Source organism: Nematostella vectensis, chromosome 10 (assembly GCF_932526225.1).
Source record: "Nematostella vectensis chromosome 10, jaNemVect1.1, whole genome shotgun sequence".
NCBI lineage: Eukaryota > Metazoa > Cnidaria > Anthozoa > Actiniaria > Edwardsiidae > Nematostella > Nematostella vectensis.
The window spans coordinates 10,899,194-10,926,019 of NC_064043.1; the positions used below are offsets into that span (position 1 = coordinate 10,899,194).

The 26,826-nt window shown below is 40.0% G+C and overlaps 3 protein-coding genes and 1 long non-coding RNA gene across 4 annotated transcripts; all 4 read left to right on the forward strand.

Moving 5' to 3' along the window:
- Positions 1 to 1,808: 1,808 nt before the first annotated feature.
- Positions 1,809 to 4,351, forward strand: LOC116603106. Its single transcript, XM_032364118.2, has 3 exons — positions 1,809 to 2,094; positions 2,710 to 3,441; positions 3,795 to 4,351. The coding sequence occupies exons 2-3, from the start codon at positions 2,710 to 2,712 to the stop codon at positions 3,798 to 3,800; spliced, it is 738 nt and encodes a 245-aa protein (XP_032220009.2). The 5' UTR covers positions 1,809 to 2,094; the 3' UTR covers positions 3,801 to 4,351.
- A 2,528-nt stretch (positions 4,352 to 6,879) lies between these two features.
- LOC116605648 lies at positions 6,880 to 7,726 on the forward strand. Its single transcript, XR_004291599.2, has 2 exons — positions 6,880 to 7,023; positions 7,149 to 7,726. It is a non-coding gene; the product is annotated as an uncharacterized LOC116605648 (long non-coding RNA).
- Positions 7,727 to 8,521: 795 nt separating this feature from the next.
- LOC5519236 (F-box only protein 8) lies at positions 8,522 to 15,086 on the forward strand. Its single transcript, XM_032364117.2, has 7 exons — positions 8,522 to 8,884; positions 12,110 to 12,161; positions 12,604 to 12,678; positions 12,792 to 12,910; positions 13,032 to 13,100; positions 13,473 to 13,588; positions 13,967 to 15,086. Exons 1-7 carry the CDS (start codon positions 8,700 to 8,702, stop codon positions 14,224 to 14,226), a joined length of 876 nt encoding a protein of 291 aa, XP_032220008.2. The 5' UTR covers positions 8,522 to 8,699; the 3' UTR covers positions 14,227 to 15,086.
- A 2,350-nt stretch (positions 15,087 to 17,436) lies between these two features.
- Positions 17,437 to 25,737, forward strand: LOC5519235 (guanylate cyclase soluble subunit beta-1). The gene is made up of 7 exons (XM_001639099.3): positions 17,437 to 17,569; positions 17,633 to 17,706; positions 17,807 to 17,910; positions 18,288 to 19,549; positions 23,190 to 23,336; positions 23,603 to 23,757; positions 24,392 to 25,737. The coding sequence occupies exons 1-7, from the start codon at positions 17,567 to 17,569 to the stop codon at positions 24,891 to 24,893; spliced, it is 2,247 nt and encodes a 748-aa protein (XP_001639149.3). The 5' UTR covers positions 17,437 to 17,566; the 3' UTR covers positions 24,894 to 25,737.
- Positions 25,738 to 26,826: the final 1,089 nt, after the last annotated feature.

A 26,826-nucleotide genomic window follows, 5' to 3' on the forward strand; every position in this document is an offset into this window, starting at 1 on the left:
CCAAATATTTTCTTAATGTTTCTTTATTGTGCCTACCCAATATTTTGAGCTCTGCTGCAGCACTGTAATTATAATTTATAAAGTATTTGAAGCCAAACTGTTGCGACCTTGACTGTGAATGACTGTAAGCTAAATAAGGAATCTTGTCCATTATTGATTAGTGTCCTTATGTGGAAGTGACTGCGTTCAGCGAAAACGTTCTTTGGCTAATATTTTTAGATATTAATCTTCTCTTGTGGGTGGCCGTGACTGTGATGGTGATGGGGGCGGGAGAAGAAATGATTTGTACATCTTCAACCCTTTGTCCCCACTGAGCTATCAAATTCTTGTTTTCCTACTGGTGTAGAATCGCATTATTAAGCCTTACAGTACAAGGACACATGTACTTTTGGGGCACTTACAATCAACATTTCTTTAGCATTTGGGCCGTCCACACCGCCGTGTGTGGCCCTACGCTGATTACTTACGTGTGCGCGCTTTTCTGATTAGCATGTAAACTGTTTATGTTTAAAATTACTCGACAGCATTTTTCTAATTTTTCAGTTACGAGTAGACGTTTAGTCTGTTCGTTGGAAATATTACCAAGTCATTACAGATGACAATGCAGTGCTGATTTTGTTGGTTAAACTTCCCGCCGTGTTTAGGCGGGATGCTTTTCCCTATCTTTTGAGGGCGCTTGCCGGCAGAAATGAGCACTGAACGAGTTGCTTGCTCGAGAACGAGAACTTTGTGCCTTGCCATCTTGATTTTTCTCTTGCAATATGTTTCGCCAAAAAATAAAATAATATTAAGTCGCCCGTGCCTTGAAATCCTACCTATACCAATCGCGTACCCAAGAGGTATCACATGGAAAAACGATAGTATTTGACGCACGAATTATTTAATGAGAAATGACCAACTTTTTGCCGACCAAGTGGGAGTCCTAAGAGGATTTCGCGAGTCATGGGCTACACGTAGGCTGGAGTCGTGTTCACCCTGCGTACCCCCTGTGTTTGCGCCTGTGACTTGTTTCCTCTACACAGTAAGAGTAAAGAATATGCTCCCTATGACCGACCCATAACAAGTGAGCTTCTCAAACAAAAATCCGAAACTCCCCGGTACTGGTACACAAACTTCTCAGCTGAACGCAAAACCCCGACCACTTCCTTGAAGTTTTCTTTGAATTTCGATGTTTTTCTTCTCAAACAAGGCCCACGCTTATTAAAAGCGTGGAGAATTCAAACTAATTGGGAGAAGTAGAAAACAATAAATCAAAAGAATCTCTTTCCTTGCTTTCTAAGTTGGAACGCGTCTTCTTTTTTGTTACTAAATTTATTTGATTTGGTTTCCGTGAGTTGTGTGGGTTAGGTGAATTATAAAAATGTTAATGCTTTCCTCCCTTTTCTCTCTGAAGTGGCAAAACTATTTGTATGATGGCGTTTGTTCTGGGCTTAGAGAAACCACAGTTTATCCCAATTTAGAATGCACTACAAAAGGAAAGATCTATATTAGTTCGGAAAGGAATAAATAATTTTGCGACCTCACCGACGTGATCCTATTATCAACTGTTTTTAATGAAAATCCATCAAAGTCAAAGAATAATTGAAAAACTATGCAACGATATACTTTCAACGTTTCGATAAGTGTTGTTTTGTTAATGATTAAAGTTTGTAATGTTCAACGGTCTAGAACTAATCACCACTAATTATTTGAAATAGATACAATGAGTGTATCTTTTTATCTAATTGGCTAAATGCACAGAAAAGTTGGGCACCTATGTTGATGTATAAAGGCAGATAATGAGTATTTTGTTGAAAAGGATATGGAAAAACGATTTCATGCTACCTCAACGACGTGAGTTTGAGTATCAACGTGGCGACATCCGCTATCAAAACTTTCTTTATCTTGTTTAGAACAATTTAACTTGCTTTCACGAACAGGTGTTTTGAGTCTGATCCACGCCTTTCGAGTCTCCTATCGTCATAGCGTGTTTATGCTGCGTTTATTGTTAATGGTGGTATATATATAGGCGTTTACTCGCCTAGGGATCAGAAGCTATTTGCCATTGCTGTGTGTGTTTGCGACCAAACTATTTTCTGCCTTCAACAGCACAGGGTAAGATGGTACACAATTTAATTAATGCTTGAAAAAGTAATTTTAACTTCTAGCAGATTTATCGGGTACAATAAGCGATGTCTCAGATTTTCTGATCGAATTCTCTTGCTAACAAACCAGAAATGGAAAAACACTTTTAAAAAACTAAAAATCATAACAAAAAAATATACGGTCAGAAAAGCCGTTCCTTTTGACTTATTCCTCTATTTCTAAAAAAGCAAATAGGTCAAATAAGTAATTTGATAATATAATTTTTTACAATGGTAACCGAACTAGAAAAAAAAGGTTATACACTCTTGGAGCTAGGTCACGATACAACTGCGTGCTAGCTACCATAATATAAATAACAGAATCAATCACTTTAATCTTAAGGAAAATATTAGTGTAGGCAAAATAATATGAACCAACTAATTATAGAGAGAAGGAACGTGAAGATAGCTAAGTCAGCGTTGTCATTATGTCATTCATTAATAATTACATGTCTCCCGCGGTTACAAATCAAACATTACAAAAACTAACGTTGAAAATAAAAACATGATACTTTACTATGACATAACTATATCAATCGGGTTTTGCTGTAGATAGGTTTTATAAGGTTGTTATATTTGTGTACAGATGATTTCAAGGAGCGTATTTGTGCTTGGGCTTCTCTCACTGGCAGTGGTGGCCTTCGCTGAACAGGAAGACGCAAGCAAGCACTCGGCTCTGCCAAAGAGTATCAAGCAGTCAAAGAAGCGGACTTGTTTGTCATGGGACTGCGCGGACGGTGACGAGAGCGAAGGTCTACAAGTAGTCATAGCCGAGCCCCCCTACGAGGAAGAATACGAAGACGATTCCCATGAACGCGCGGGGTCCGAGAATGGAGATGTGAGGTACCCCGTTTTGGAAGATATTTTCGGGAAAAGGGCGAAGAAGGGTGGTTCACGGCGGTGTCTTGGTTGGATGTGCAGAGAAAAGCGAGCGAAAGAGCAAGATAAAAAGAGAAAAGTATCACCCCAAAGGCGAAGAACCGTCAAGTCAGGGAGTGGTAGCAGCATTTTCCCGGTCAAGAGAAGCAAACTAACGAAGAAATGTTTAGGGTGGGATTGCCACAACTACAGAAGATCGGATGACAAAAAGCGGATGGAAGCACGGAAGGGGGCGAGGCGAGAAGAACAAGCTAAAAAACGCGAAGGAAACGAAACCCAGCAGAAGGGGAACAAACGCTGCTTGGGGTGGAAATGCAGTTATTATTATAAGAAGAAGCGAGGCATGGCGCGGGATACAGGCTCTCGAGAGTGGAGGAGGACGGTCAAGGAAGCGGCACAAAAACGATCAACTGGACTAAAAAACGATGGAGTTATACCGGTAGGTACTAAAATTAGTTATCGATTAACACGTTTACTGGAGTCGAAACCTTTAAAAATGACGGGCGAGTCTCATGTGGCACAAATTGCTAAACAATAGCTCCACAGGTTAGACGCTTATTAGGGGGCTGAAACATGTAAAAATATAAGCAACCAGTGCCCGACATACATCAGATCGCAACAAATCTCATGAATAAAAAGTTGCGACCAAACAAATAGCATTACGAAACATAAAATCTGATTGTGAAGTTTATACCGCTGAAGTCCCAAAATATCAAGACCCCCAAACCAATTGAAAAGCGGTACTTATTATTGCCGATGCATTTGTTGATAAGCAACTTTGTTTATCCACAGATTTAGTGTGGACTCGGATTCTTACAAGAGCAGCAAAACCGAAGTGCGCACAACACAGACTGGATATTCGACCATTTACACCTGTATCATTTGTATATGCATGGATATGGGATACATCTCAACAAGCAATTTTCTCATAGACGATTTGTAGTTACTATTTTGGCGACACCTATAGAACAAGATTAATAACAGAACCGTTTCCTCGTGAAGAGAAATGCGGTCCGTTTTTTGGCGCGCAAAGAAATGAGACATCATAATAGAAACCTAGTTCCTTGCGCTCTTACCGGGTTTCCGGTGCACATAGATGAACCGTGAGGAAGCGTGGGTTCTGGGTCGGGATTTCCCAAAGACTTCATGTCTTTTAACCACCACAGGATACCCGATAGGAACATCTTAGCCTTGGCTGCATGACACAACCGCGCTGTTAACGGGCCTTGATGTTCGATAGTCTTTGCGGGCGTGCACTAATCACGGAAACAGTCTGCGTTACTCAAAATTATATTGTGTTATAGTTCATTTTATTTCATAAATAAAGAAATACTGAGTGAATGCATAAATGAAAACGGATCTTATCCCTTGGGGCTGGTTCTAAATCGTCTATCCACGTCACTTTTTCAATACATGTCAGGGCCGTAGCAGGGGGATAGTCACTGGGGGCCCGTGTCCCCCAAGAATTTTTTTAAAAATATAAGAAAATGACCAGTAGGGGCGTGGCTGTGCCCCACAATATTTTCGTAATGTTTCTGTATTGTTCCCCCCTCCAATATTTCGAGGCCTGCTACGGCACAAATGGCATAAATGTATCCTTGAATACGCTAAGAAAGCAGAGCAAAAAAAAGGCGCGTAAAGAATTGGCGTGTACCCGGTGTTTCCAGAAATCATCTGAATATGTTTTTTGTCCGAATGACGCAATCAGTATCCTCCACCATAGAACACAAATGTTGACCCTCATAAAATTATTAGTATCATATTTGGGGGAAAAAACATAAATTGCGAAATAGATATTTGCGCAAAAATTCAACCAAGCACTGTGGACTTTGGTTTTATCAGCTAAAACCTCTGAGGCAGTGTCTCGTCCTAACCTACCGCCTATATCTAGCGTCTGATGTCGTCCTTGTCCAGACTCACCTGGGACTCTCTTTGCGCTCGACATTCTGGCTCTTTCACGCGAGCAAGAATGTCGAGCGCAAAGAGTCCGAGGTCTGGACTAATGTCGTCCGTGAAAACAAACTACTTTATTAAACTCGCCTTTTTCTTTGAAATCACACTTGTAAAAGGCTCCAGATTTTCGCATTACAGCGCAAACCCAACTATCGGATTCACTGCTCTCATTCGCGGTTTGGAGCAAGATCTGCATACCGAGTGTTTTGTGTAAACACGTTTGTCTATCTTAGAAGTTTGTCTCTTCTTCCAAATGATCCAGATGTGGATTTTGCGACACCTTACTTTTGCGAAACTCAATTACCGGATCACTTGATTTCGTGATATCTCGAGAATCGGGAATTTAGCGTAAATAAAAAGATTTAATTGAAGCGAAATTTTTGTAGGTAAATGAGGTAGTTCTTATTCCCCCTTAAAATCATTCATGTTGACTCTGTTATTTTCTAAGAATAAGTAACAAGACAAATTTCAATGCACGTTACGTTACGTTAGCGTTTCTTTGCAGGATGTTTTGGATACACAATAATTGAGTACAATAAATCCAATTGAAGCTTATCAGCATGAAGCGTTATGATAAATCTCCTGACCTAAGCCAAAACGCTTGTATGTGTGTGTACGGGGGGGGGGGGGGGGGGGGGGGCAGGTAACAGGCTCTACCTGCCTTTTAGATGCTTGTTCCTGTGCCTTGCATGTCTGTTACTTATTGTGGATGCGAGGCCCTAATGGTTATGCGGTTAACACACTGAAGCTTCAATTTACTGGGGACATTTTAGAACCCGTGCGGATTTATCGCGTATTCTAACCCCCCCCCCCCCCCCCCCCCTTGTTAGCCGCCAAAAGGTTGCTCATTACTTGTTTATTGCTAGTTTTATCTTCGCCAATTATATCATTCCAAGAGACCATCATGGTCCCTTGATCATTCTTCACCTCGTGGACAGCCCACCCACCCTCAGCAAATCTACACAGCACGTCTAAACAGGCCCTTTAATAAATGATAGTTCTGAATACTTCGGCTACTTTGTAGTTGTTGTTAGTTATTTAGTTGTTGTTAAGTTTTCCGTGTTTTTTGTTTCTCACTAAATAGGGGATGGGAGCGTTTCGTGACCTACACTAAGAAAGTCTGAGCGAGAGACAGGCTCGATACAAAACACGAATGTCGCCAGCCGCTATCCTTGTTCAAATAGACTAAAAATAAAATAAAAAATATAGAATTCTAAAAAACAAAAGGATCTGCTTTGATTTGAACCCAGAGCGTTTCTTAGTGAAATCTCAACTCTAAAGGCTCTATACGCCTTTTTTTTACTTCTGTTCAACACGCGTTGTGCGTTATATTTGAAAATACTTGTGTGAAATATCAACTCTGAAGACTCTATATACGCCTTTTTTACTTCTGTTTAACATGCGTTGTGCGTTATATTTGAAAAATGCTTCCTTTGCGTACCATCGTGTGTGAAGCCCTGGCTTCGCCATATGATTGAAAAGCATAACATAGTCACCCACTCCTTGTATTACAAAGCGCCTATTCAATATTGAAGTTAAAAATATACATCGCAAACAGCCAGATGTCTTTGCTGTTTGTAGAAAAGCAGATGTGAAAGAACCAATCAAGGCGAACTGACAAAACAGCGTTTTCTTTCAAATTTTCATTGCTTTATTAAGAAAGAGAAAACATGTCCGGCCTACTTTAATTCAACGCACATCAATCTATGGATTGAACTATAAATTTTGCTTAGTTTACAACAACTAAAACAAAGATTGTGTACCCCATACGGGTTTGGAAACATTGCACAATTTTGAAGCAATTTTTCCTCGGAAATTACATTCATTAGATTTCGCGTCAGCTTTGTCCGGATTTACATGCTGTCTTGTTTAATTACGGTAACAATGTTACTTCCAATTCTATTTAGGAACTTCCTTTCCTCTTGTTAAACATACTTCCTTTAGCGTGGCGTCCATGGCTTTAAAAGACAACGAGCGAAACTATGGGATAAATAAACATCCCAGCTCGCATGAAAAAGAAGAAAGTCGTTATTTTTCTGTAAAATTCAAAAAAGAACAATAACTCTTGGTAAGTGTATGGCGATGTTCTTTTTCTATCCAGTTCTTTTTTGTGCTGTCCTGTTTCCATAATCTAATATAATTTCAAACTGATATTTTCGTTACATATCCATACACTGTTGTTTCTAATTTCAGAAATGATGGATCAGCGCTTTTCAATCCTTCTTTTCCTGATGCTGTTCATCACCTTTGCACTCTCGAAACCTCTAAGTCTAGAAAAACGCTTCGGTGCAAGGAAGGGGAAAAGAGTCGAATTCCAGAGGGAAGTGTTACAAGAAGTAGAGAGAAAACCCGAGAATACCGAGGCTGGTAAATCACTTCATGTGTCAAGTCAACTGGGAAATAAACCAGCTTTTGAAGAAAAAACACGTGCTCAATGGCAAGTTTACCATGTACCTCAAGTCGAAGAGGAAGAGTACTACGAATAAAAAAAATTGTTTTTTTAATAATTTGTTTAGCATTGAATATGTGGAAATTTGTCAGCGCAAAACGCAAAGAATAACAGCCTAAATAATAACAGAAAAAGACACAAGATAAATCGAATAAGGCTAAATGAATGATAAGTGACCGTAACGATATTTAAGAAGTGACCCACAAGAACTCTAGAGAAAGGCATTATGTTTTTTACTAAAGGCAGGTTTTGTATAAACAAGGAAGCTTAATTATTGTAAATAACAAAATAAACCAGAATACAAAGAATACAATACAAAGAACTCAGTCTTTTTGGAATTATTGAGCCAAAAATATTCAATGGTTTTCTGTCAAAGGGAGTGATACAGACCCAAAAAGCAGAGTTAACAGAATTTCTTAATCGATTTGATTTCAGAAAAGACAGCATTTTGGAGTGATGATGATTCATTAGACATTTTTTTTTTCTTTTTTTCAAAGCCTAACAGGCGAAGATGCCTAAAATCTACCTTTTCTTAAAACCACCCAGTGGTGATAGGTCTATCTTTTAGGGTATAAAGTTATACCAACTGCTATCTCTTTGGGGGTGTTCAAAGTTTCTCACGCCAATGGATCATCTATCCAGATAACAGCAGGACGGGCTTCAAGACTAAAGACAACATGGCACGAATATCCGCTTTTAATCTAAAAAAAAATTCGCTGGTTTCGAGAGTGAGACTGAGAAAAATTCCCATTCTGGGGAGAGGATGGGTCATTTTTTTTTTCTGGAAGAGGGTGTGGATGTTCACTTCGTTTTTTTTTTTTTTTTGTTTTTTTTTTTAGCACGTAGAAAACCACCGGACAGCCTCTATCTGCTGGTGTGCGTCGGACCTTGTGGTCTGCGGCGACAGTTGATTTTGAAATAAAACCTTTAAAAGAGGAAATATCGTTAAAAAAAAAAAAAACAACCTCAAACCATACATTGCATCTCGATGGTAGAATACGAATATTAGATTACATTTCGCCAAACACCCTTTAGCTCGCTTTTTACGGAATTTTCCCGGACTTGCATTCTCAGCTTTTTCGTGTTTTTGATCGGCGGTTTTACGCGTGGGCGCAGGCGCAGCCACGTCACATGAGTCGATGTCAGCCGAAATGAACATTAACAAAAACTTCATCAAAACATGACTACGAAACAATACTGTAGCTAGCGGAATACAAGCTACAGCTATCTACAGCAGCGGTAAAATTACCTCTGGCTCGATGCATTGAGGGAAGTATTATGCATCTCCTGTATTTATGGGGCAGATTAATGGGATATTACCTCGCAAACACGGCGCAAAGTTTCCGCAGTCGTTCACCGACCTTGACAACTTGCCACCTGAGCTGGCAATGGCTGTGTTGTCCAACTTAAACGCAACAGATCTGTGCCTCGCTGCCTGTGTGTGGGATCACTTAGCAAATAATAATCTACTCTGGATGAGGTAGGAACGCCATTTAAATGCATCATAGATACTAAAATATAGATATCGCGAGAGAAGCCGAATAGCACAGTGTTGGTTCTAGTTTATTATGACCTTTAAAAAATCCATCGTAATTTCATGCAAATTATGGGCGATTCCTGTTTATTTTAATATTTTAAAAGTGAGGCTGCATTATTTATACATAGCTTGTCGTTGTGATGTTTAGGCATTTATATAAGCCAGCTTTTATCTTATTTTTAGCAGGCTAGCTAGTGCTCTCTCAATCGACTATGATTTCTTTAATCGTCTTCACAATATCCGTCCAACCCAAGTGCCATAACCAAGTTCGTAAATTTCACTCGTGAAAATAGATAATATGTCAAGAGAAATGATATTGTTCATTAACTTTTATGCACTTTTTTAATATAATACATTTGTTAAGTTCCTCACCCATAAATGATTGTCATTTTATTTTATTTTATTTTATTTTATTTTATTTTATTTTATTTTCAAAACACCTGACACAAAAACTAGACATGACCCCTGCCTCATATTTTCAGGCCACTGTCAAAAAGACATTGGCTGTAGTATAAAGGCAGCTTCTATCCATATTTTTCCAGCACCTTCAGTACATATATTTAGGATGTCTTAAATGCTGAAGGCATATGTCAAACCTTGAACCTAATTCAGTGGAACCTATTGCTTTGGCACCAAGTACATGGAAGGTACAACATTTGCCGCAAATTGGTTCAAGTGTGATCAGTAGATTTAAGTTAAAGTCATTGAGTCAAATCGAATCTTGTGTGGATTGATGGCATGCATTGTATTATACTTGAACCGAATAAGATAAATATATCATGTAAATGAGTACTCAATAATATCAGGGTTCAAAATTTTTTTAAATCTATTAGATTTTGCCAGCTTTGTGGCTTTTGGTGGGAATAAAATGCCTGCATACTAAAAATATGAGAAGGGGATACAGAAAAAAAGAGCAGGCAAAGACCAGAAAACAGCCGGCCATCGCCAGCAGCTATATTGAACCCTGAATATGGCGAAATTACAAAAGTCAACACAAAATATTAAATTCGGTATGCTGGCCCTGCTTTAAAGGAATAAACACATGCCTGAAACGCTAAGTACCGATGTACAACAAATGTGCTTATTTTAGATGTATTTGACCAGTATCTGACATACTGGTTGGTAATGATTATCTTTATTAGTTTTCAAAATGCACGCCGCACAGAAAGTGCATATTATTCCCATGTTCTTTTGTTTTTAGACAATAATAAATCACTGCCCAAATGGACTTTATGATGTCCTAAGGCACTTTCCAGATGTGAAAAGCTGTAATTTTTAAGCAAATTACATGCAAAACTGTTGTAAGCAACAAGCTGTAGCAGTGCTGTCGCTAGAAAGAAAAAGGCACCGCGGTATGCCTTGAAACTTCGAGGCATACCGTCTTGGGTCAGCGGTAGCTAAGCTTAACTGATAGTGTTGGAATTGAGATAGGGGGGAGGTTTATGTTTTTAGTCTGTTTTTCTTACAATTTTGCTCAAAAATACCCAGGAGTGAAAGGGTTAAATGTTTTAGGGAAAAAGCCCGCAAATTGTCAGCGGTGTTCCAAACCATGTAAAAAACAAACATGGCTGCCGTAGCTGAATTCTTTGAATGTGGTGATGATTAAGACTATGATTTAACGTCATTCCTGCCTTTTTTGCCAATAATAAAACGAGCCAAATTCGATAAATAGCTATCTGAATGCAAAGTTTCTCTTCAAGGTCCATTTGTTATCATTTCAACTTTCATTATATATCATGTGGTCAACACACTTACGAAACGCCACTGGTAAGCCATTTCTACTTCCCCTCTGCTACTGCTGGCTGTGCACCAAATCCTTTGTGTTTTTTTTGCATGCATGCTTGCTGAATTAGCTCCAACAAATTCTTCAGGGGATTACGCGAAAAAAAACTTAAAATTATGCGGGATTCTTTACTAAATTATGTGCTAAATTACACAGAAAATCAATCATTACGCGCTAAATTACGCGGGATCTGCAATACATTTTTCTCTAAAGATCAAAATTGCAGGATTCTTTACTGAATTACACGCTAAATTACACGGAATATCATCTGTTACGCCCAAACTACATTTTGTACCGAAGGAAAGCACGAAATAACTTGAAAAAGGTTTATTTTTTGCGAGAAAATATCTTAGGCGAGTTTTCATTGGTTTCTAGCCACCAGCCAATTAAAAAAGGTATTTTATTATTAGTCCTAGGCCTTCTCGGTTTAGCAAAGAACGCCTAGTCATTTTATTTGTTTTCGAAATTCATTTCGAAATATAGCACTCTTACAAAGAATATCTGTCTTTTTTACGAGAAATAGAGGTAAGAACCCTAAAAGAACACATCAGCTGTGCACTTAAATGTTTTGTCTTTCAAAATTTAGCTAAATTACGCGGGATTACGCAGAAATTTGTGGATTACGCAGAGAAACCCAAATTACGCGCTTCCGCACAAGCGCGTAATTCCAGAAGCCCTGATTCTTGCTCTTATAATTTAGGCTTCGGAATTTATCTGCACTTCACTACGAGTAGCATTGTTTCCAATGTCTCCATGAATAACATTTCTTGACTTAACTTCGTTTTTTAAATGTATATAGCAAAATCACCCTAGGAGGGCTAGAGGGCCCCTTTTCCATTAATGATATCGGGGTTAACTGGTAGTCCCTAGGGAATCAATCAGATGGGCATAGACTTAGCTGAAGCAGTTATTCCAACATCACAGTAGTACCATTGTTTGCACTTGTCTAAGTCTTCTTGGCATAAAGCCAAGAAATTTATTGGTTTGGTCCATACTCTACATACCATTTTACCCTAAAGTGGGTTAAAATGCACCAAAACCAAGCTTTTGTACCGAATTATATTTTTATTATCCACCACTTGGCAAGGGCCAAGGGCCTTTTGATTTTTTTTTTTGCTTTCTAACATTGTTATCTCAGCCAAAAAGGCATTCTTGTGACCAAAGGTGTTTGCTGCTTTTCTTATACTTTACTGGCAGCTTTTAAGTAAAAAGCTTTCTCATATGGGCAAAATATAAAATATACCTTTGTAAAAAAGGGGAATTTTGACTGCCTTTATCTGGAATTTGTTTACAAGTCATTTTAGTTGTATATAAGGACCTTGGCCCCTCAGTTCCTCTTTAATTAGTTCTAGCTCGTGATGCTAATCAATTATGAATTGTTTTAGCCTTTGCAGAACAACATGGAAGCATGTTTCAGCTTACAAAACTATGGTGAAGGTGAGTACGATGACTCACTGAAAATGAATGTCTTTTTCTTGTCAGGATGACTATCCTCCCTAATTTTTTCTTGAGTTAGCTCATCGTAGCTTGCAGTGGTACTTAATTTTCCTTCATTAGATCAGACTTTACAGTCAAGTGGGAAGTACTTCCGAACCCTCTGAATAATTATGAACTTTAATTAATTTTGATTTCCTGAACTGATCCACCTAGATTAATTTCAAACTACCTGTGGATCAGTGACACTAACAGGGTAAATAAAGTTCAGTGGCAAGATTAAATGACATAAATAAACCTAGGTCTATTTTAAGTGTTAAGATGATAGGGTTTCAATGCTGTCAGGTGAGTGTGAGATTTTAGAAAACACCCAAAGTTATTTCTATCTGCATTGATAAACCAGTTGTGCTGCTGTATTGAATAAATATAAATGTATTGCTTTCAGAAAAAGATGACCTACAAGTCCCTATATCTTTTACTTGACGATGGCACTTGCTTATTTAATATTTACCCTAAGGAGGTATGTACATAACACTGTCAGTGGTTTGCTTCTTTCTAAACTCAAGTATACTGATACCTTTTTTTAGACCTGGATGTTAAAACTCTTTTAATCTGTATTCTTTTGCTTTGCAGGGGATTTTATTTTTAGTAAGACATCATGTCCTTGAGGACAACATCAAAGACTTAACATTATTTATCCATGGTTGGACTACCCTTAACCCAAAAGCAATAAGAAATTATCTTGAAGAACGGTGAGTTGAAATTGAAAATATATCATCCAAACCTCATCGCAATGCCTAAAAAGTAGGTTATAACTTGTGAGGCAGACTATAATCAGGCAAACGTTATATATGCCTGTTTTTTTTCTTGCAGAAGAGATATACTTGTGGAGCTGGTCAACATACAGCGTTATCATGGAATGTTCTTACCAGCTGCACTGAGGTATAACAAGGAAGGGACAATTTTTTCTGGGAGATATAATATGAGTTCCGTTCATAAGCCTACGAGGAGCAAGTCGGAACAATTTCAAATAAAGAGGAGTTGCAAATAGAATTTATACTGCAAGTAGTACGATATACCTAAAGGGAACGGTTCATGGAAAATAACACCCTGATCAGGCACATATCCAGGACTGGGTGAGGGTTGTGCGCAGTCATAGATATCATTTGGAAAAAGGATTGTTTTTGACATAAGGAAACTTTTTTGGTCAAGTGGTGAGCAGGGCTCCCGCCCCCTGTGTACACACCTGTGGGCTACGACTGCTTCAGCGTGTGCGCTTTTAGCTGACATCTACATATTGTCCTTCTTCAACAGAAAGCTGTTTCATATGATAGAGCCTCCAGAGCAGAGAGGAGAATACTTAGACTCACTACTTGAGTTGTTCACACGACGGTTCCTCCAGTGTAACCCTGATTGCCAGCTATCACAAGGTAAAGTTATATTTTGAGCCCACCCTATGCTAGAGCCTTCATGCAAATCTAGATTCTGGTTTTAGATGCCCTTCTATCCCAGTAGAACAAGTCCCTTATTGGCGTAGAAGTGAGAAAGACCAAATTTGCAGGTCCCAACCTATCCCAAAATGTCATTTTGTGTCAAAGTACGTGACGAATACTGCTGTTCTGACGTTTTTCTCTGGTGTTTTTTGTGACACATTTATCCTTTCGTCTGACTCTGTACATGTGTTCTTTATTTGCAGACATTTGAATCCTTTTGTCTGACTCTGTACATGTGTTCTTTATTTGCAGACATTTGAATCCTTTTGTCTGACTCTGTACGCGATTACTCACCCTCGCTCTTTTTATTTGCAGATACCTTGATCATCCTGTGTCACTCTCTGATCTTGCTGAGTGTGGACCTCAGTAGTCCGAAGGTAAAAACAAAGATGACTAAACGTGAATTTATCAAGAACCTTCGTGGCGTCACGCAGGAGTGCAGCGTGGAGTACATAGGGGACATGTATGATGACATCTACTTATCAGGGCACATAGCCGTACCCAAGAGCAAGTGCAGTAAGCCACCGGCTTTCCCATTCGAAAGGCCGTATGGAAAGATCTTCTTAGCGGCGTGAGACCAGGAGGATGACTCAGTCCAATAAGAAGACAATAAAAGAATGACGTCATCCCAATGACATGACAATAAAACAATCTTAGCAACATAAGTCAAAGGAAGTGACTCCATCTTAATGAAATCATATTGGCAGTATAAGACCAAGAGGACAAGAGAGGCTAGTATTAGGTCGTCTTAATGGAAATATTTTCTTATCAGCACAAGTGAAAGAATCCAATGAAGTCATCTTCATTGAAAAAAAAAGGCATAAGGCAAAGTAGATGGCTTCACTTTTATGTGAATAATATTAATATTCTCGGCAACACGAAACCATGAAGACATCGTTATTGAATGTTCCTAGAAAGATGACAAAGAGTATAGTACTGGTGCATTTTGGTGAAATTGTATGGTCAAGACTATAAAAGACGTTGTGTGTTTTTAAGAATTATTATTTTCATTGTTTTCGACCCTGCCCACAAATCTACCAAGGATTGGTAGAAAATTCTTAGCAGTAAGCTGTGCTAGCACAAAACTGTACATAGACTGATTGTCAAATGATGTTAGCTTTGTATCACGTTTATTTAGAAACATTTTTTAAGCCGAACATTTTTATATTGCCTATTTTATAATTACTTTGATAAGAGGATTACACAAATAAAAGGTAGTAGAATTCAAATTACGTTTTTGGACATACCCCTCCTCGCCTTTTCCAACGTTTAAGCACGTTCAGATAAAGAAAGGACAATCCTACCCTTTGTACTAAGTTAATAACTTGTATTAGACTAAAAGTGTAACTGAACATTAAAAACTTTTTTTTTAATTAAACACCGCGTCTGCACGAAATACAGTAATTATAAACACTAATAAAGAAAGCATGAAATATCTCGTGCGAATTATCTCGTAAATCATATACCAGCAGAGATCTTTTAGTCTGTATAACGCTAGCCTAACTTAAGCGGGACGATACTCTTTCCGTACATGTCCTAACTACCTGGCATAACTGTCCGGATTGTCTGTTGAAACTGTCTGTACATGATATCTGATCCATCTCTCCGCACATTTTGATTGTCTGGTCTATCTGTCCGTACATGGATTGTCTGGTCTATCTGTCCGTACGTGGATTGTCTGGTCTATCTGTCCGTACATGGATTGTCTGGTCTATCTGTCCGTGCATGGATTGTCGGGTCTATCTGTCCGTACATGGATTTTCTGGTCTATCTGTCCGTACATGGGTTTTCTGGTCTATCTGTCGGTACATGGATTGTCTGGTCTATCTGTCCGTACATGGATTTTCTGGTCTATCTGTCGGTGCAAGGATTGTCTGGTCTATCTGTTCGTACATGGATTGTCTGGTCTATCTGTCCGTGCATGGATTGTCGGGTCTATCTGTCCGTACATGGATTTTCTGGTCTATCTGTCCGTACATGGGTTTTCTGGTCTAACTGTCGGTACATGGATTGTCTGGTCTATCTGTCCGTACATGGATTGTCTGGTCTATCTGTCCGTACATGGATTTTCTGGTCTATCTGTCGGTACATGGATTGTCTGGTCTATCTGTCCGTACATGGATTGTCTGGTCCATCTGTCCGTACATGGATTTTCTGGTCTATCTGTCGGTACATGGATTTGTCTGGTCTATCTGTCCGTACATGGATTGTCTTGTCCATCTGTCCGTACATGGATTGTCTGGTCTATCTGTCGGTACATGGATTGTCTGGTCTATCTGTCCGTACATGGATTGTCTGGTGTCTGTCGGCACATGGATTGTCTGGTCTATCTGTCCGTACATGGATTGTCTCCCCAAATATTTTTTTAATTTTTTTTGTATCCCTCGCACCCCCAGCCTCTCCAATATTTTGAGACATGCTACAGCTCTGATGTATACGTCTTTAATAGTTTCTTAGGTGGAATAAAAAGAGGAGAGGTATTATATCAGATGGTACCGTGTCACAGCACAGGCACAGAGATACAACAACTCTTATCTTTACTTGACTCCGCATCATAACGTTTCGTAAAAGGGAGGATTGTAAACATTCCGCCTTGTTTGTAAAAGGGGAGCCATAGTGACTATTCGAGGGTACCCATAAAAAAATTCTAGTAATTTCTTGGCAATGGGATCGCGTATTTTCCCATGTGCTTGCTGCCTGCACAAGACCACCCATCATCCCGGAACGTCCCGTGTCTGTTGAGAATGCAATATTCCAAGTGTGTTGCGGTCATACGATCCTTCGCCTACATATATCCACCCGGGTGCACGTACTGGAGAACCCAGTTGGTAACCATGCCTATCTGTGGGGGGGGGGGGGGGGGGGGGTGGATTTATTTTTGAAGCACACCTTTCTAGTTCTCTCTTTAATAATATATGATAGTTCCCTCTTAATCAAAAGAGAATAAAAAGGCAGATTAACGTAGATATAAAACAAATAAAGGACGTTTTCTTTATATAAGTAGACGTTAGTCGATGCATATCACATAGACGCTATCCGAGGTATAATACGTAGATGCCACCCGAAGTATATCGCATGGACGCTAGCCGGGGTATATCACATAGATGCCACCCGAGGTATATCGCATAGACGCTAGCCGGGGTATATCCCATTTATATTAGTTGAGGTATATCGCATGATACTCGAAGCAATTGAGACAACCTCAATGCAATGAAAAAACCTCGGATCTCCCGCTAAGCGATTTGCACCTCCGGCATATCAGATCACCCTAATTCGATACTATGTGCTAACTCCATTAGTAGCGGTGATAGAGAGGTATTAAACCGCAGATGGGCACGATAGAAAACTTCATTATCTTTCTTATATCCTTTCTTTACACTTTTTTAAATTTATATTTGCATCCTTAATGTCGCAAGCGCTCACGCTTCTAGTAATTCTAATAACCATATTAAAATCTAATGAGTAAAATGTATGCAGCGTTTGCAATTCAAGTAGGGTATAGAAATAACTATTTGCTTATTTTCATGTCAAATAGAGCCGAAAACGAAAATGAAAAAAGGATTTTTAGCACCGGGGGAGCTTAAGCATAGATCAGCATCAGTTCTGTAGAGTACATCAGTTGAAGTCAAACAAGACAGCAAAGTTGTTGCTCTGTTTTCGTCAGGACGAAACAAGGTTCACTAATTTTTCGACAAGACGAGCGCGTAACACAATGACCCCCGACAGACAAGCATGCTAAGGCGTCGCAGTAATTGCTACGGACAATAGATCTCATAATGTATCACGTGATCTTGGATAACAAACATATAATAAACATAATGAAAATATTACACACACACAGTCCGTAGTGCCGGTGAACAGGAGAATAACAAACGCGGTCTTGGCTCTAATCTCTTCGCAGAGCGTTTCGTCCTCATGGTAAGAATTAGCGATGTTATGAGGTTATCTAGAGGGTATCCCTGACTGTCGACTTTCTTACAGTACGGTTTCATCCACTGCGCTTTGGCCGATCTGGTCATCGGGAAGTTCGGCGAGGAGGCTTGGAAAGATATAATGTAAGTGATTGAATATCCGCGGCTATACAAAACCAGGTGTGTGCTCCGTGTGGAAGTTTTTGCGTGTTGATGAAGTGCGTGGTTCGTTATTTTTTTTTAGTAAAAAGGCCGGTGTAGAGCTGGATGGAGGTTCTTACCTCATCCACAAGATCTACGATGACGAAGAGACCCTAAGACTTGTAGGTGCCGCATGCGAGGCAACCGGTAAGGGAAATTATTATAATTATATATCAGAAAATGTTAGGACTTCGGGCGCATAGTTATGGGGGATTTGTAATCTGCCATTACTCGGTTACTGTTTATACACAAGAATCCCTACAGCTTTTAAGACGTCAAGTTAGTGATTGACATTCACAGGATTACAGTTTGCTTTATGAGATTCGTCCGCCGTCTGCTAGGGTTTTTAGACCTCGAGTTTATTCATACACCAAATAATTAATGTGTCATTTGTTTTACTGGTTGTTTAAATCGCACTCAAACATTTTCGCACTTTTACTATTTTTGAGATGCCCATCAAAAGGTCAAGCTTGTACTTAAGGTTACTTAATGGTGTATAATACAACTCCTTTGTGTTTTTATAGGTCTGGAATTGGACACGGTATTGGAGGTTTTTGGCGCTCATTTTTTCGCATATTGCGAGAAGTCCGGTTACGATCGCATCCTAAAAGTCTTAGGCAGAAATTTGCGTGACTTCTTGTGTAACCTCGATGCACTGCATGATCATCTAGCCACTATCTACCCTGGCATGGAGGCGCCTTCTTTCCGCTGCACTGAGACAGATAACGGGACTCTTTTATTGCACTACTACTCTAAGCGCCCAGGTCTCTCCTATATAGTTATCGGTCTTGTCAAGGCCATTGCCAAGCAGCTACTGGAGACAGAGGTTAACGTGACTATTCACCAGGACATCGACGAGGAGAACGATCACGTCACGTTTGCGATCAGGGAAGCAGAAAACAAGCATTCGTCTGGTTCAAAGCTAGGACTGCAGACATTCGCCTCTAGCCATGAGACAGAGAAGGAGGCAAATAAGAGGTCGAAAGATGCCTCGGTCAAAAGTGAGACACATAAAAAGAGGGAGATGAATCTGTTGTCATTCTGCAAGGCGTTTCCCTTCCATGTGATGTTCGACCGAAAACTCAACATCAAGCAGGCAGGCCTCTCTCTCACAAGAATCATGACAAAGCAAAAGCTTAACGACACCCTGAAGTTCACGGATCTTTTCAAAATCTCGCGCCCTCGAATGGAGTTCAGTTTTCAGGCTGTCATATCTCATATTAACACTGTGTTTGTCGTGACTACAAAAGCCGGAGCCGTGCAGCTTCCGGATAACATCGAGAGTACTGATGCGAGCCTTAGACTGAAGGGGCAGATGCTGTACGTCCCGGATTCGGATTGCTTGCTATTCCTATGCTCCCCAAGGGTTAAAAACATGGACTCCCTTAGGGAAAAAGGCCTGTACTTCAGCGACATCCCAGTGCACGATGCCACGCGCGATCTGCTGTTTCTCTCCCACGCGAGGCGCGCGGAACGCGAACTCGTGGAAAAGCTCGAGGAGACCAGTAACAACCTAAAGAAAGTGGAAAGCAAGTTGATCGAGCATAAGAAAAGAACGGATGATCTACTGTATTCGATTCTGCCCAAGGAGGTGGCTGCAAAGCTAAGGTTGAACCAGTCGGTCCCAGCAGAGAGTTACAAGACCGTGACTATTCTGTTCAGTGATATCGTTGGATTCACGGCGCTCTGTTCCAACGATAAGATCGTGCCGATGGACATAGTGAAAATGCTCAATCGTCTCTACACCTACTTCGACATGCTATCAGGGATGAACGACGTGTATAAGGTATTTCGTTCAGAAACCATTGATAAAGCGGTAAACCCACCGTTTTCAAAACACTGTCCTTAATACTTAGTTACATACTTAGTTACACTTTTGCGATGTTATTGTGACTTCTAAAAGCAGAGCAAGGCGGAGTAAATAATGTTTGCTGATGCTGGTCCTGTTTATAAGTCGCCCTTGATTAAAATTTTCCCTAATGATTAACCAAGCGAGGCTTCGCTTGCAATGTCGCCGCAACATGCTAGTGATGGTAAAACAAGCATAGGTTTGCAATGTTGCCGCAACATGCTGGTGCAGTTTGCATAGACTTGCAATGTTGCCGCAACATGCTGGTGCAGTTTGCATAGACTTGCAATGTTGCCGCAACATGCTGGTAAGTTTGCATAGACTTGCAATGTTGCCGCAACATGCTGGTAAGTTTGCATAGGCTTGCAATGTTGCCGCAACATGCTGGTGCAGTTTGCATAGGCTTGCAATGTTGCCGCAACGTTGTAAACAGGCTTCTAGCATACAAAAACTTTACTCGTGTTACCGGTTACTCAGAGATGAGTTTAACCAAGTGTAGTTTCGCATGAATACACAACAAAGTTAACATTTCTATTCAAAAAGTGACCTTCTATTCGCTCTAGTTCAGTTGCTGAATTCTGAGTTCTTTTGCATGACTCTTTAGCTCAAATAAGAAGCGTATTTTTGGGGGTTTATAACCACTCTAAACACTAAGTTATAATTCAGTTATATCAGTTCAGAATTCCACTTATTCAGTACCATACGACTGCCCTATGGGCACTCATTATTCTTATTTTATCAACGGGGTCAATTGAATATTTTGAGCCACCATGAAGTCCTTATTCTAATCAGTCTTTTTCGTCTGGCTCGGCCGCCTCTCAATAAAATGGGCCAAAGGGTTAATACCCTCGACATTATTGATGTTTCCGAGTAATGAGTCGCAAATATTTTTATTGACCCGCGTTATCTGTTATTGCGATCGAGCGCGCCGTTATATGTCTTTGATGGCATAACATGGTTTCAAACTTGGTGCGTTAAAAAGCCTGTTGTCACTAGATGAACATGAAAAACATCTGGAAACCTACCGTGGACTTATTTTCTGTAAGGAACAGTCTAATCTGGCCTAGTTTTCGCCAAAGATATCTCAATAACAAATTGAGATTTTCAAACAGATTAAAATTAGGAATTTCGGGTCAATTTGTATTTTAAACAAGAGTAGATTATACAGGCGACGCCGCTTCAATAATGCCAAATTACTTTTTGTACCGTATAATTTGAGTTGTGGTCTCATCTATTTTAGATTAAAGAAAAGAACCGTTTATATACATTATTCTAAGTAGAGTTGTTGAGTGATTTTCATACAGGAAAAAGAACCAAGACGGTTAAAATGATCGCAGCTGGGATTTAGTAGAGTAAACTTTCAGCCTCTGGGACCCAAGGCAGCTTCATGCCAGAATATGATAAATGAGTTGAACTTACATCGCGGGTTAATCAATCGCAAGTTGTTTTTAAAATAAAGAAACCTGAATTTTGCTCTCCCAGAGCTTTTAATACTTTGGATAGTTACACGTTTTGTCCAGCAGGCTTTGTTTTAGGCGATCCATATGGTTTATGACTCTCTGAGGGAAATTACAGCCATATAAAAATAGGCCCGCACGCAGGGAAATTACAGCCATACAAAAATAGGCCCGCACTAATCAAAATGATTAACACGCACACAGAAAACGCAATAGACATTTGTTTTCTTTCGAATAATTTCCTTTCCTATTTCCAATTATCACACAATAGCAGAATTGGAAATTATGTCGTATTTCCCCTATGTTTAAACACGGAAGAAAAAAATATCTGGGTTGCCTATTTCTCACTTCAGAAAAGGTTCGCAATAATTGTTTTAATTGTATACACAGCGTGTATTTCAAATTTAATTGCTTTAGGCAATATTCTTTAACTAGCAAGCGTCTCAAGCTGTTTCTAGTTACATTAAATTTTCTGAAAAATTAATCAGCTTTCCTTGAGTAAATTTTAGGTTAGAACAATCTAGTCAAAGAAGTTTAACATTTGCAATCATTTTATTGATTTCCAACAAATGGGTTATGTTTTTTCTGTGAACACATTCACATGAAAATTTATTTAATGTGGTTTTATGAGTTAAGATATTTATAGAAAACAAATTAAGCATTTGATTGCTTTTACTCCATATTTTACTATCATCCTGTTCCCAGTCTCTTTAATCTGATACACAAAAAAATGCGAAGGGGAAGGGGGGAGGGTGAATAAAAAGGGCAGAGAAAAAAAACACATGCTTTAGGGTCTGGGGCAGGCCACGGATTATTCCGGTTTTTGGAGAGCCCGCGAAAGTAATGGAGTATAAATTGTAAACCGCATTCCCGACAGAGAGCTAAAAACCCTTACCCTATTCCTTGCAAGTATTTCTCCATTCCAACTCATTATTCAACCTACTATCCTACCAAATCTATCTGTTCAAACTTTACTATATGTCGAAAGTACAGTTTGCATGGTTTCTTATCAGGCGCACATCTTGACAAATAAAGTTAACTTCGATTTATAGGATTCTTGTGTGTTCTTGATGACTCATTTAATACATCCAACAACTATGTATTTTTACAAATCAATCAGTTCACCGCCAATTCAAACATTCAGATAGTTAATTAGGGCAATAGAAATCACATCTTCATACTTAGCATGTGTTAAGTTGTGCTTATAGGATTTAGGGCACCGGAAGAAAAACATGCATTGTTGTTCCAATTTGGCCATGAAATCTAAAAGAACGCCAGTTATGTAGCTTTTCGTCTTAGGCGCTTTTTACTGCACAAACACTTATTATTTGGTCGGCGTCCTTTGACAAAAGCGCCTAAGCTTTGTCGTGATATATGCTTGCATCAATTCTTTAGCAATTAAAGGATTTGTCTAGTGAGAGTGATGCTTATATCAAACCCAGGCTGAAATTGGTTAGACGACATTTAAATGAGACATGCTCATCATAACGAAGGAAAGACTATGAAACATCCAAGGGAAGACTATAAAACATCCAAGGAAAGACTATAAAACATCCAAGGGAAGACTATAAAACATTCAAGGGAAGACTATAAAACATCCAAAGGAAGACTATAAAACATCCATAAGGGAAGACTATAAAACATCCAAGGGAAGACTATAAAACATCCAAGGGAAGACTATAAAACATCCAAGGGAAGACTATAACATTCCTTGCTTATAGCCAACTATCGCCTTTTTTGAGAAAAAAAAAACAACAGATATGAGTACAAAATCAGTCTTGTCTTGCAACTGGCGAATAGATATTTCTCATACAAACTTGAAATTCTCATACCTTTTTATACAGTGGAGATCACTGATGGAAAGGGGGGGCCTGGTACCATACTCTTGTAGGTGGAGACTATCGGGGACGCATACATGGTGATAGGGGGTGCCACACCCACTCACTAAAGGGTACATTTTCTTATAGGTGGAGACTATCGGGGACGCATACATGGTGATAGGGGGTGCCACACCCACTCACTAAAGGGTACCTTTTTCTTATAGGTGGAGACTATCGGGGACGCATACATGGTGGTAGGGGTGCCACACCTACTCACTAAAGGGTACCTTTTTCTTATAGGTGGAGACTATCGGGGACGCATACATGGTGGTAGGGGGGCTGCCACACCCATGCGAGGACCACGCCGATAGGGTGGCGAGCATGGGTCTCGGGATGATGGAGGCCGCCGATGTGGTCCTCTCTCCAGTCGACAGGGAGCCGCTCAAGGTGAGAGGGATCCGCAAAAAAATGCGGATGTTCAACCTTTAAATACTGAGGTATTTCAGGCGCGTAGGGGGGTGCGCAGGGTGCGCGCGCACCCCCCTCTTGGCGGCAAAAAAGTGGATCATTTCTTATTAAGGTGTCTTTATATACTATGCTTTCTGCATATGATACCTATGACTGCGCATCCCCCTCAGCCAATCCTAGGTACGCGCGTGTACTTGACAATCCTGTATCCATGTTTCATACCGTGTACCTGATCCCCTTATCAGATACGTATTGGTATCCATACTGGTCCAGTAATGGCGGGGGTTGTTGGTAAGAAGATGCCAAGGTACTGTCTGTTCGGCAATACGGTGACACTCGCGAACAAGATGGAGTCGGGCAGCCAGCCGGGGCGAATCAACATCAGCATTGATACGAAAAGGTAAGAATGCTGATGAGGGAAACGAGGATAAGTAAGGCCTTTTTGCCTTTAGATGACAATATAGGATTCCTCTAGTCGGGATGAGCGTCAACATTATCCGTTCTACTCCTGTGGCTTTTTACAACTGGCTAGAGACCCAAGATATTGTGGACGATTATAGTGACTTATAAATGTGGCTAACGACTTCCACATAGGGTGCGTGCGCTAACCCTTTGCCGCCAAAAAGAGGGGCATTTCTTATTGAAGGATCTTTGCGAATATTATCTTCCATATGATACTGCCCCCCTCCACACACACACACACACACGCCCCCCCCCCCCCCCCTTGTGTGATGCCAATGATTTCAAAACTCCCTTCCCTTGTTATATATGCCTCCTTCTCCTTGAAATATATGCCTGCCGCTTTGGTTACTTTTTTACACGTGGGTCAACCTGAAAATATTTTAAGAAACCAATCCACAGATGATCCAAAGAGCCTCGGGGGAGGGACTCTCAAGAAAAGTAGACGGAGTGATCTTCCTATCTTTTAGGTATAAAATTTCGACCAACTGCTATTCCTTAGGGGTGTTAATGGTGTTTTTCTTATTCTTAGGGTGAAATATTTTTCGTATAGAGCAATGTCTCATTATTTTCAGGCTTTTGATGAATACAAGTGAGTACGACTTCGAACCCAATAAAGTTGTAGCCAATCCCTTGGAATGCTTTTTTCTTAAACGAAGTCGTCTCGCTGCATCCCGACGAACTGCGGGGCTCGATATCGCCTCGTCGGTGGCTCCGAATAGCGTCTGCATGTTTCGCTCACCGCTCGGGTCTCCTTCGGGATCACCGGTCACAAGCCGACGACGCGCGAGCTCCGTAGAACCAGCTTCTCAATCTCGTCTCGCGGGATCCGCCGAAATGCAATGTGAAAGGCAGCGTCGCACGACGATGCATCGATTTGGTACGAGTAGTAATCGATCCAAAAGGGGACCCAAGCTCCAATACGCGCCGGATGGTATTGAGATGGATCTGGATGATATGTCTGTAGTCGGGTTGAACGAAGAGAAGATCGTACAAGTCATGAAACTAAAAGGAAAAGTGGATGATGGGTTGCGTGACTACAATGATAATGAAGATGGCTTTGATGATGAGTCTTGATATTGTTACTAGTTGCGTGACACGTGACGGCATATTCCGTACAATGATAATGGAGATGAGTTTGATAATGAGTCTTGAGATTGTTACTAGTTGTGTGACACGTGAGGGCATATTCCGTACAATGATAATGGAGATGAGTTTGATAATGAGTCTTGAGATTGTTACTGGTAGCGTGACGCGTGCCGGCATATTCCATACAATGATAATGGAGATGAGTTTGATAATGAGTCTTGAGATTGTTACTGGTAGCGTGACACGTGACGGCATATTCCGTACAATGATAATGGAGATGAGTTTGATAATGAGTCTTGAGATTGTTACTGGTAGCGTGACACGTGACGGCATATTCAGTACAATGATAATGGGGATGAGTTTTATAATGAGTCTTGAGATTGTTACTGATAGCGTGACACGTGACGGCTTATTACATGTGTGACTACAATGACAGTGAGTTCGGTGATGGACCATTAAATGTCACGTTACCTGTGGCGTGACGATTACTGCCGTGCGTGACAATAACATCGAAGATGGGCGAGTTCGAAAAGAAGTCATGAAATGTCTTGTGATAATGTCGTGCGTAACAATGACAATGAGCAAGCTAAAAGGCTGAAATGTCACGTGAATTATGGCGTGACCTGTCTTTTTGTATGTTACAACGACTTGCCTTAAAACACGAAAGATAAGGAATATGAGAAGTTCCAATAAATCGTATTTTTATTTTGATGTTTAAAAAGGAAAGTAGCAAAAAGAACATAAGTAGCAAAAAATAAAAATAAAAACTATTTTTTTTCTATCCATGCATTTGTTATGTTTAAAAACGAATTCAATAAAGCTTTAAAAAATACTTTCCTGTTAATGCAATATAAGCAGTTGACATGTGGTATTGGTTGCTTTGATAATTTTGGTGATGGTATTGATGATTGTGGTAATGGTGGTGGTGGTGATGATAGAGGGGTAACAAAAGTGTTGGTGATGATGACGGTGATTGTGGTAATGGTGGTGGTGGTGATGATATAGGGGTAACAAAAGTGTTGGTGATGATGACGGTGATTGTGGTAATGCTGATGAATGTGGTAATAATATAGTGGTGGTGGTAATATCAATGATGATGATTGTGGTGATAATAATTTTGGTAATAATGGTGGTGGTGGTGGTAATATCAATGATGATGATTGTGGTGATAATAATTTTGGTAATAATGGTGGTGGTGGTGGTAATATCAATGACGATTATTGTGGTGATGATAATTTTGGTAATAATGGTTGTTGTGGTGATGATGGCGATGATTGTGGTAATAAATGTTGGCTGTGATGATGGTTGTGATTGAAGTAATAATGGTGAAGCTGGTAATATTGATGATGGTGTTGATTGTGGAAATGCTGGTGGTAGTGGTGATGATTATGGTAATGATGGTGGTAATGACAAAGCCGTAGCAGGCTTAGATTTGGGAGGGGGGCACAATACAGAAACCTTAAGAAAATATTGGGGGGCACAGCCACGCCCCTACTGGTCATTTCCTTATAATTTTTGAAAATATTGGGGGAACATACTCCCAGTGCCCCAGCTCCTGCTACAGCCCTGAATAATGATGGTCGTGGTGGTGATGATTGTGGTAATAATGGTATATCAAGGGAGTCATTTTTTATGCTTTGCTTTTTCCACATGACATCAAAGGCAATGACACCAGTGTGTCTGTAGCCAGCGTGGCAAGCGTTCCCGTGGAGTTTCAGCAGGAATAGAGAGCAAGCGAGGAATATAGCCGCGCAAAAAATGGGGCGACTCCACAGAAACGCTTGCTACGCAGGCTAGTGTCTCTGACAAGGGCTCTTTAGGTGACTCGACGTTTCCAAACACACCGTGGTTGAAAATAATGAAGTAAAGTGCATAGATATTCTCACTATTCGTTATCTTTTTTAAACAGAAATGCAGGGCA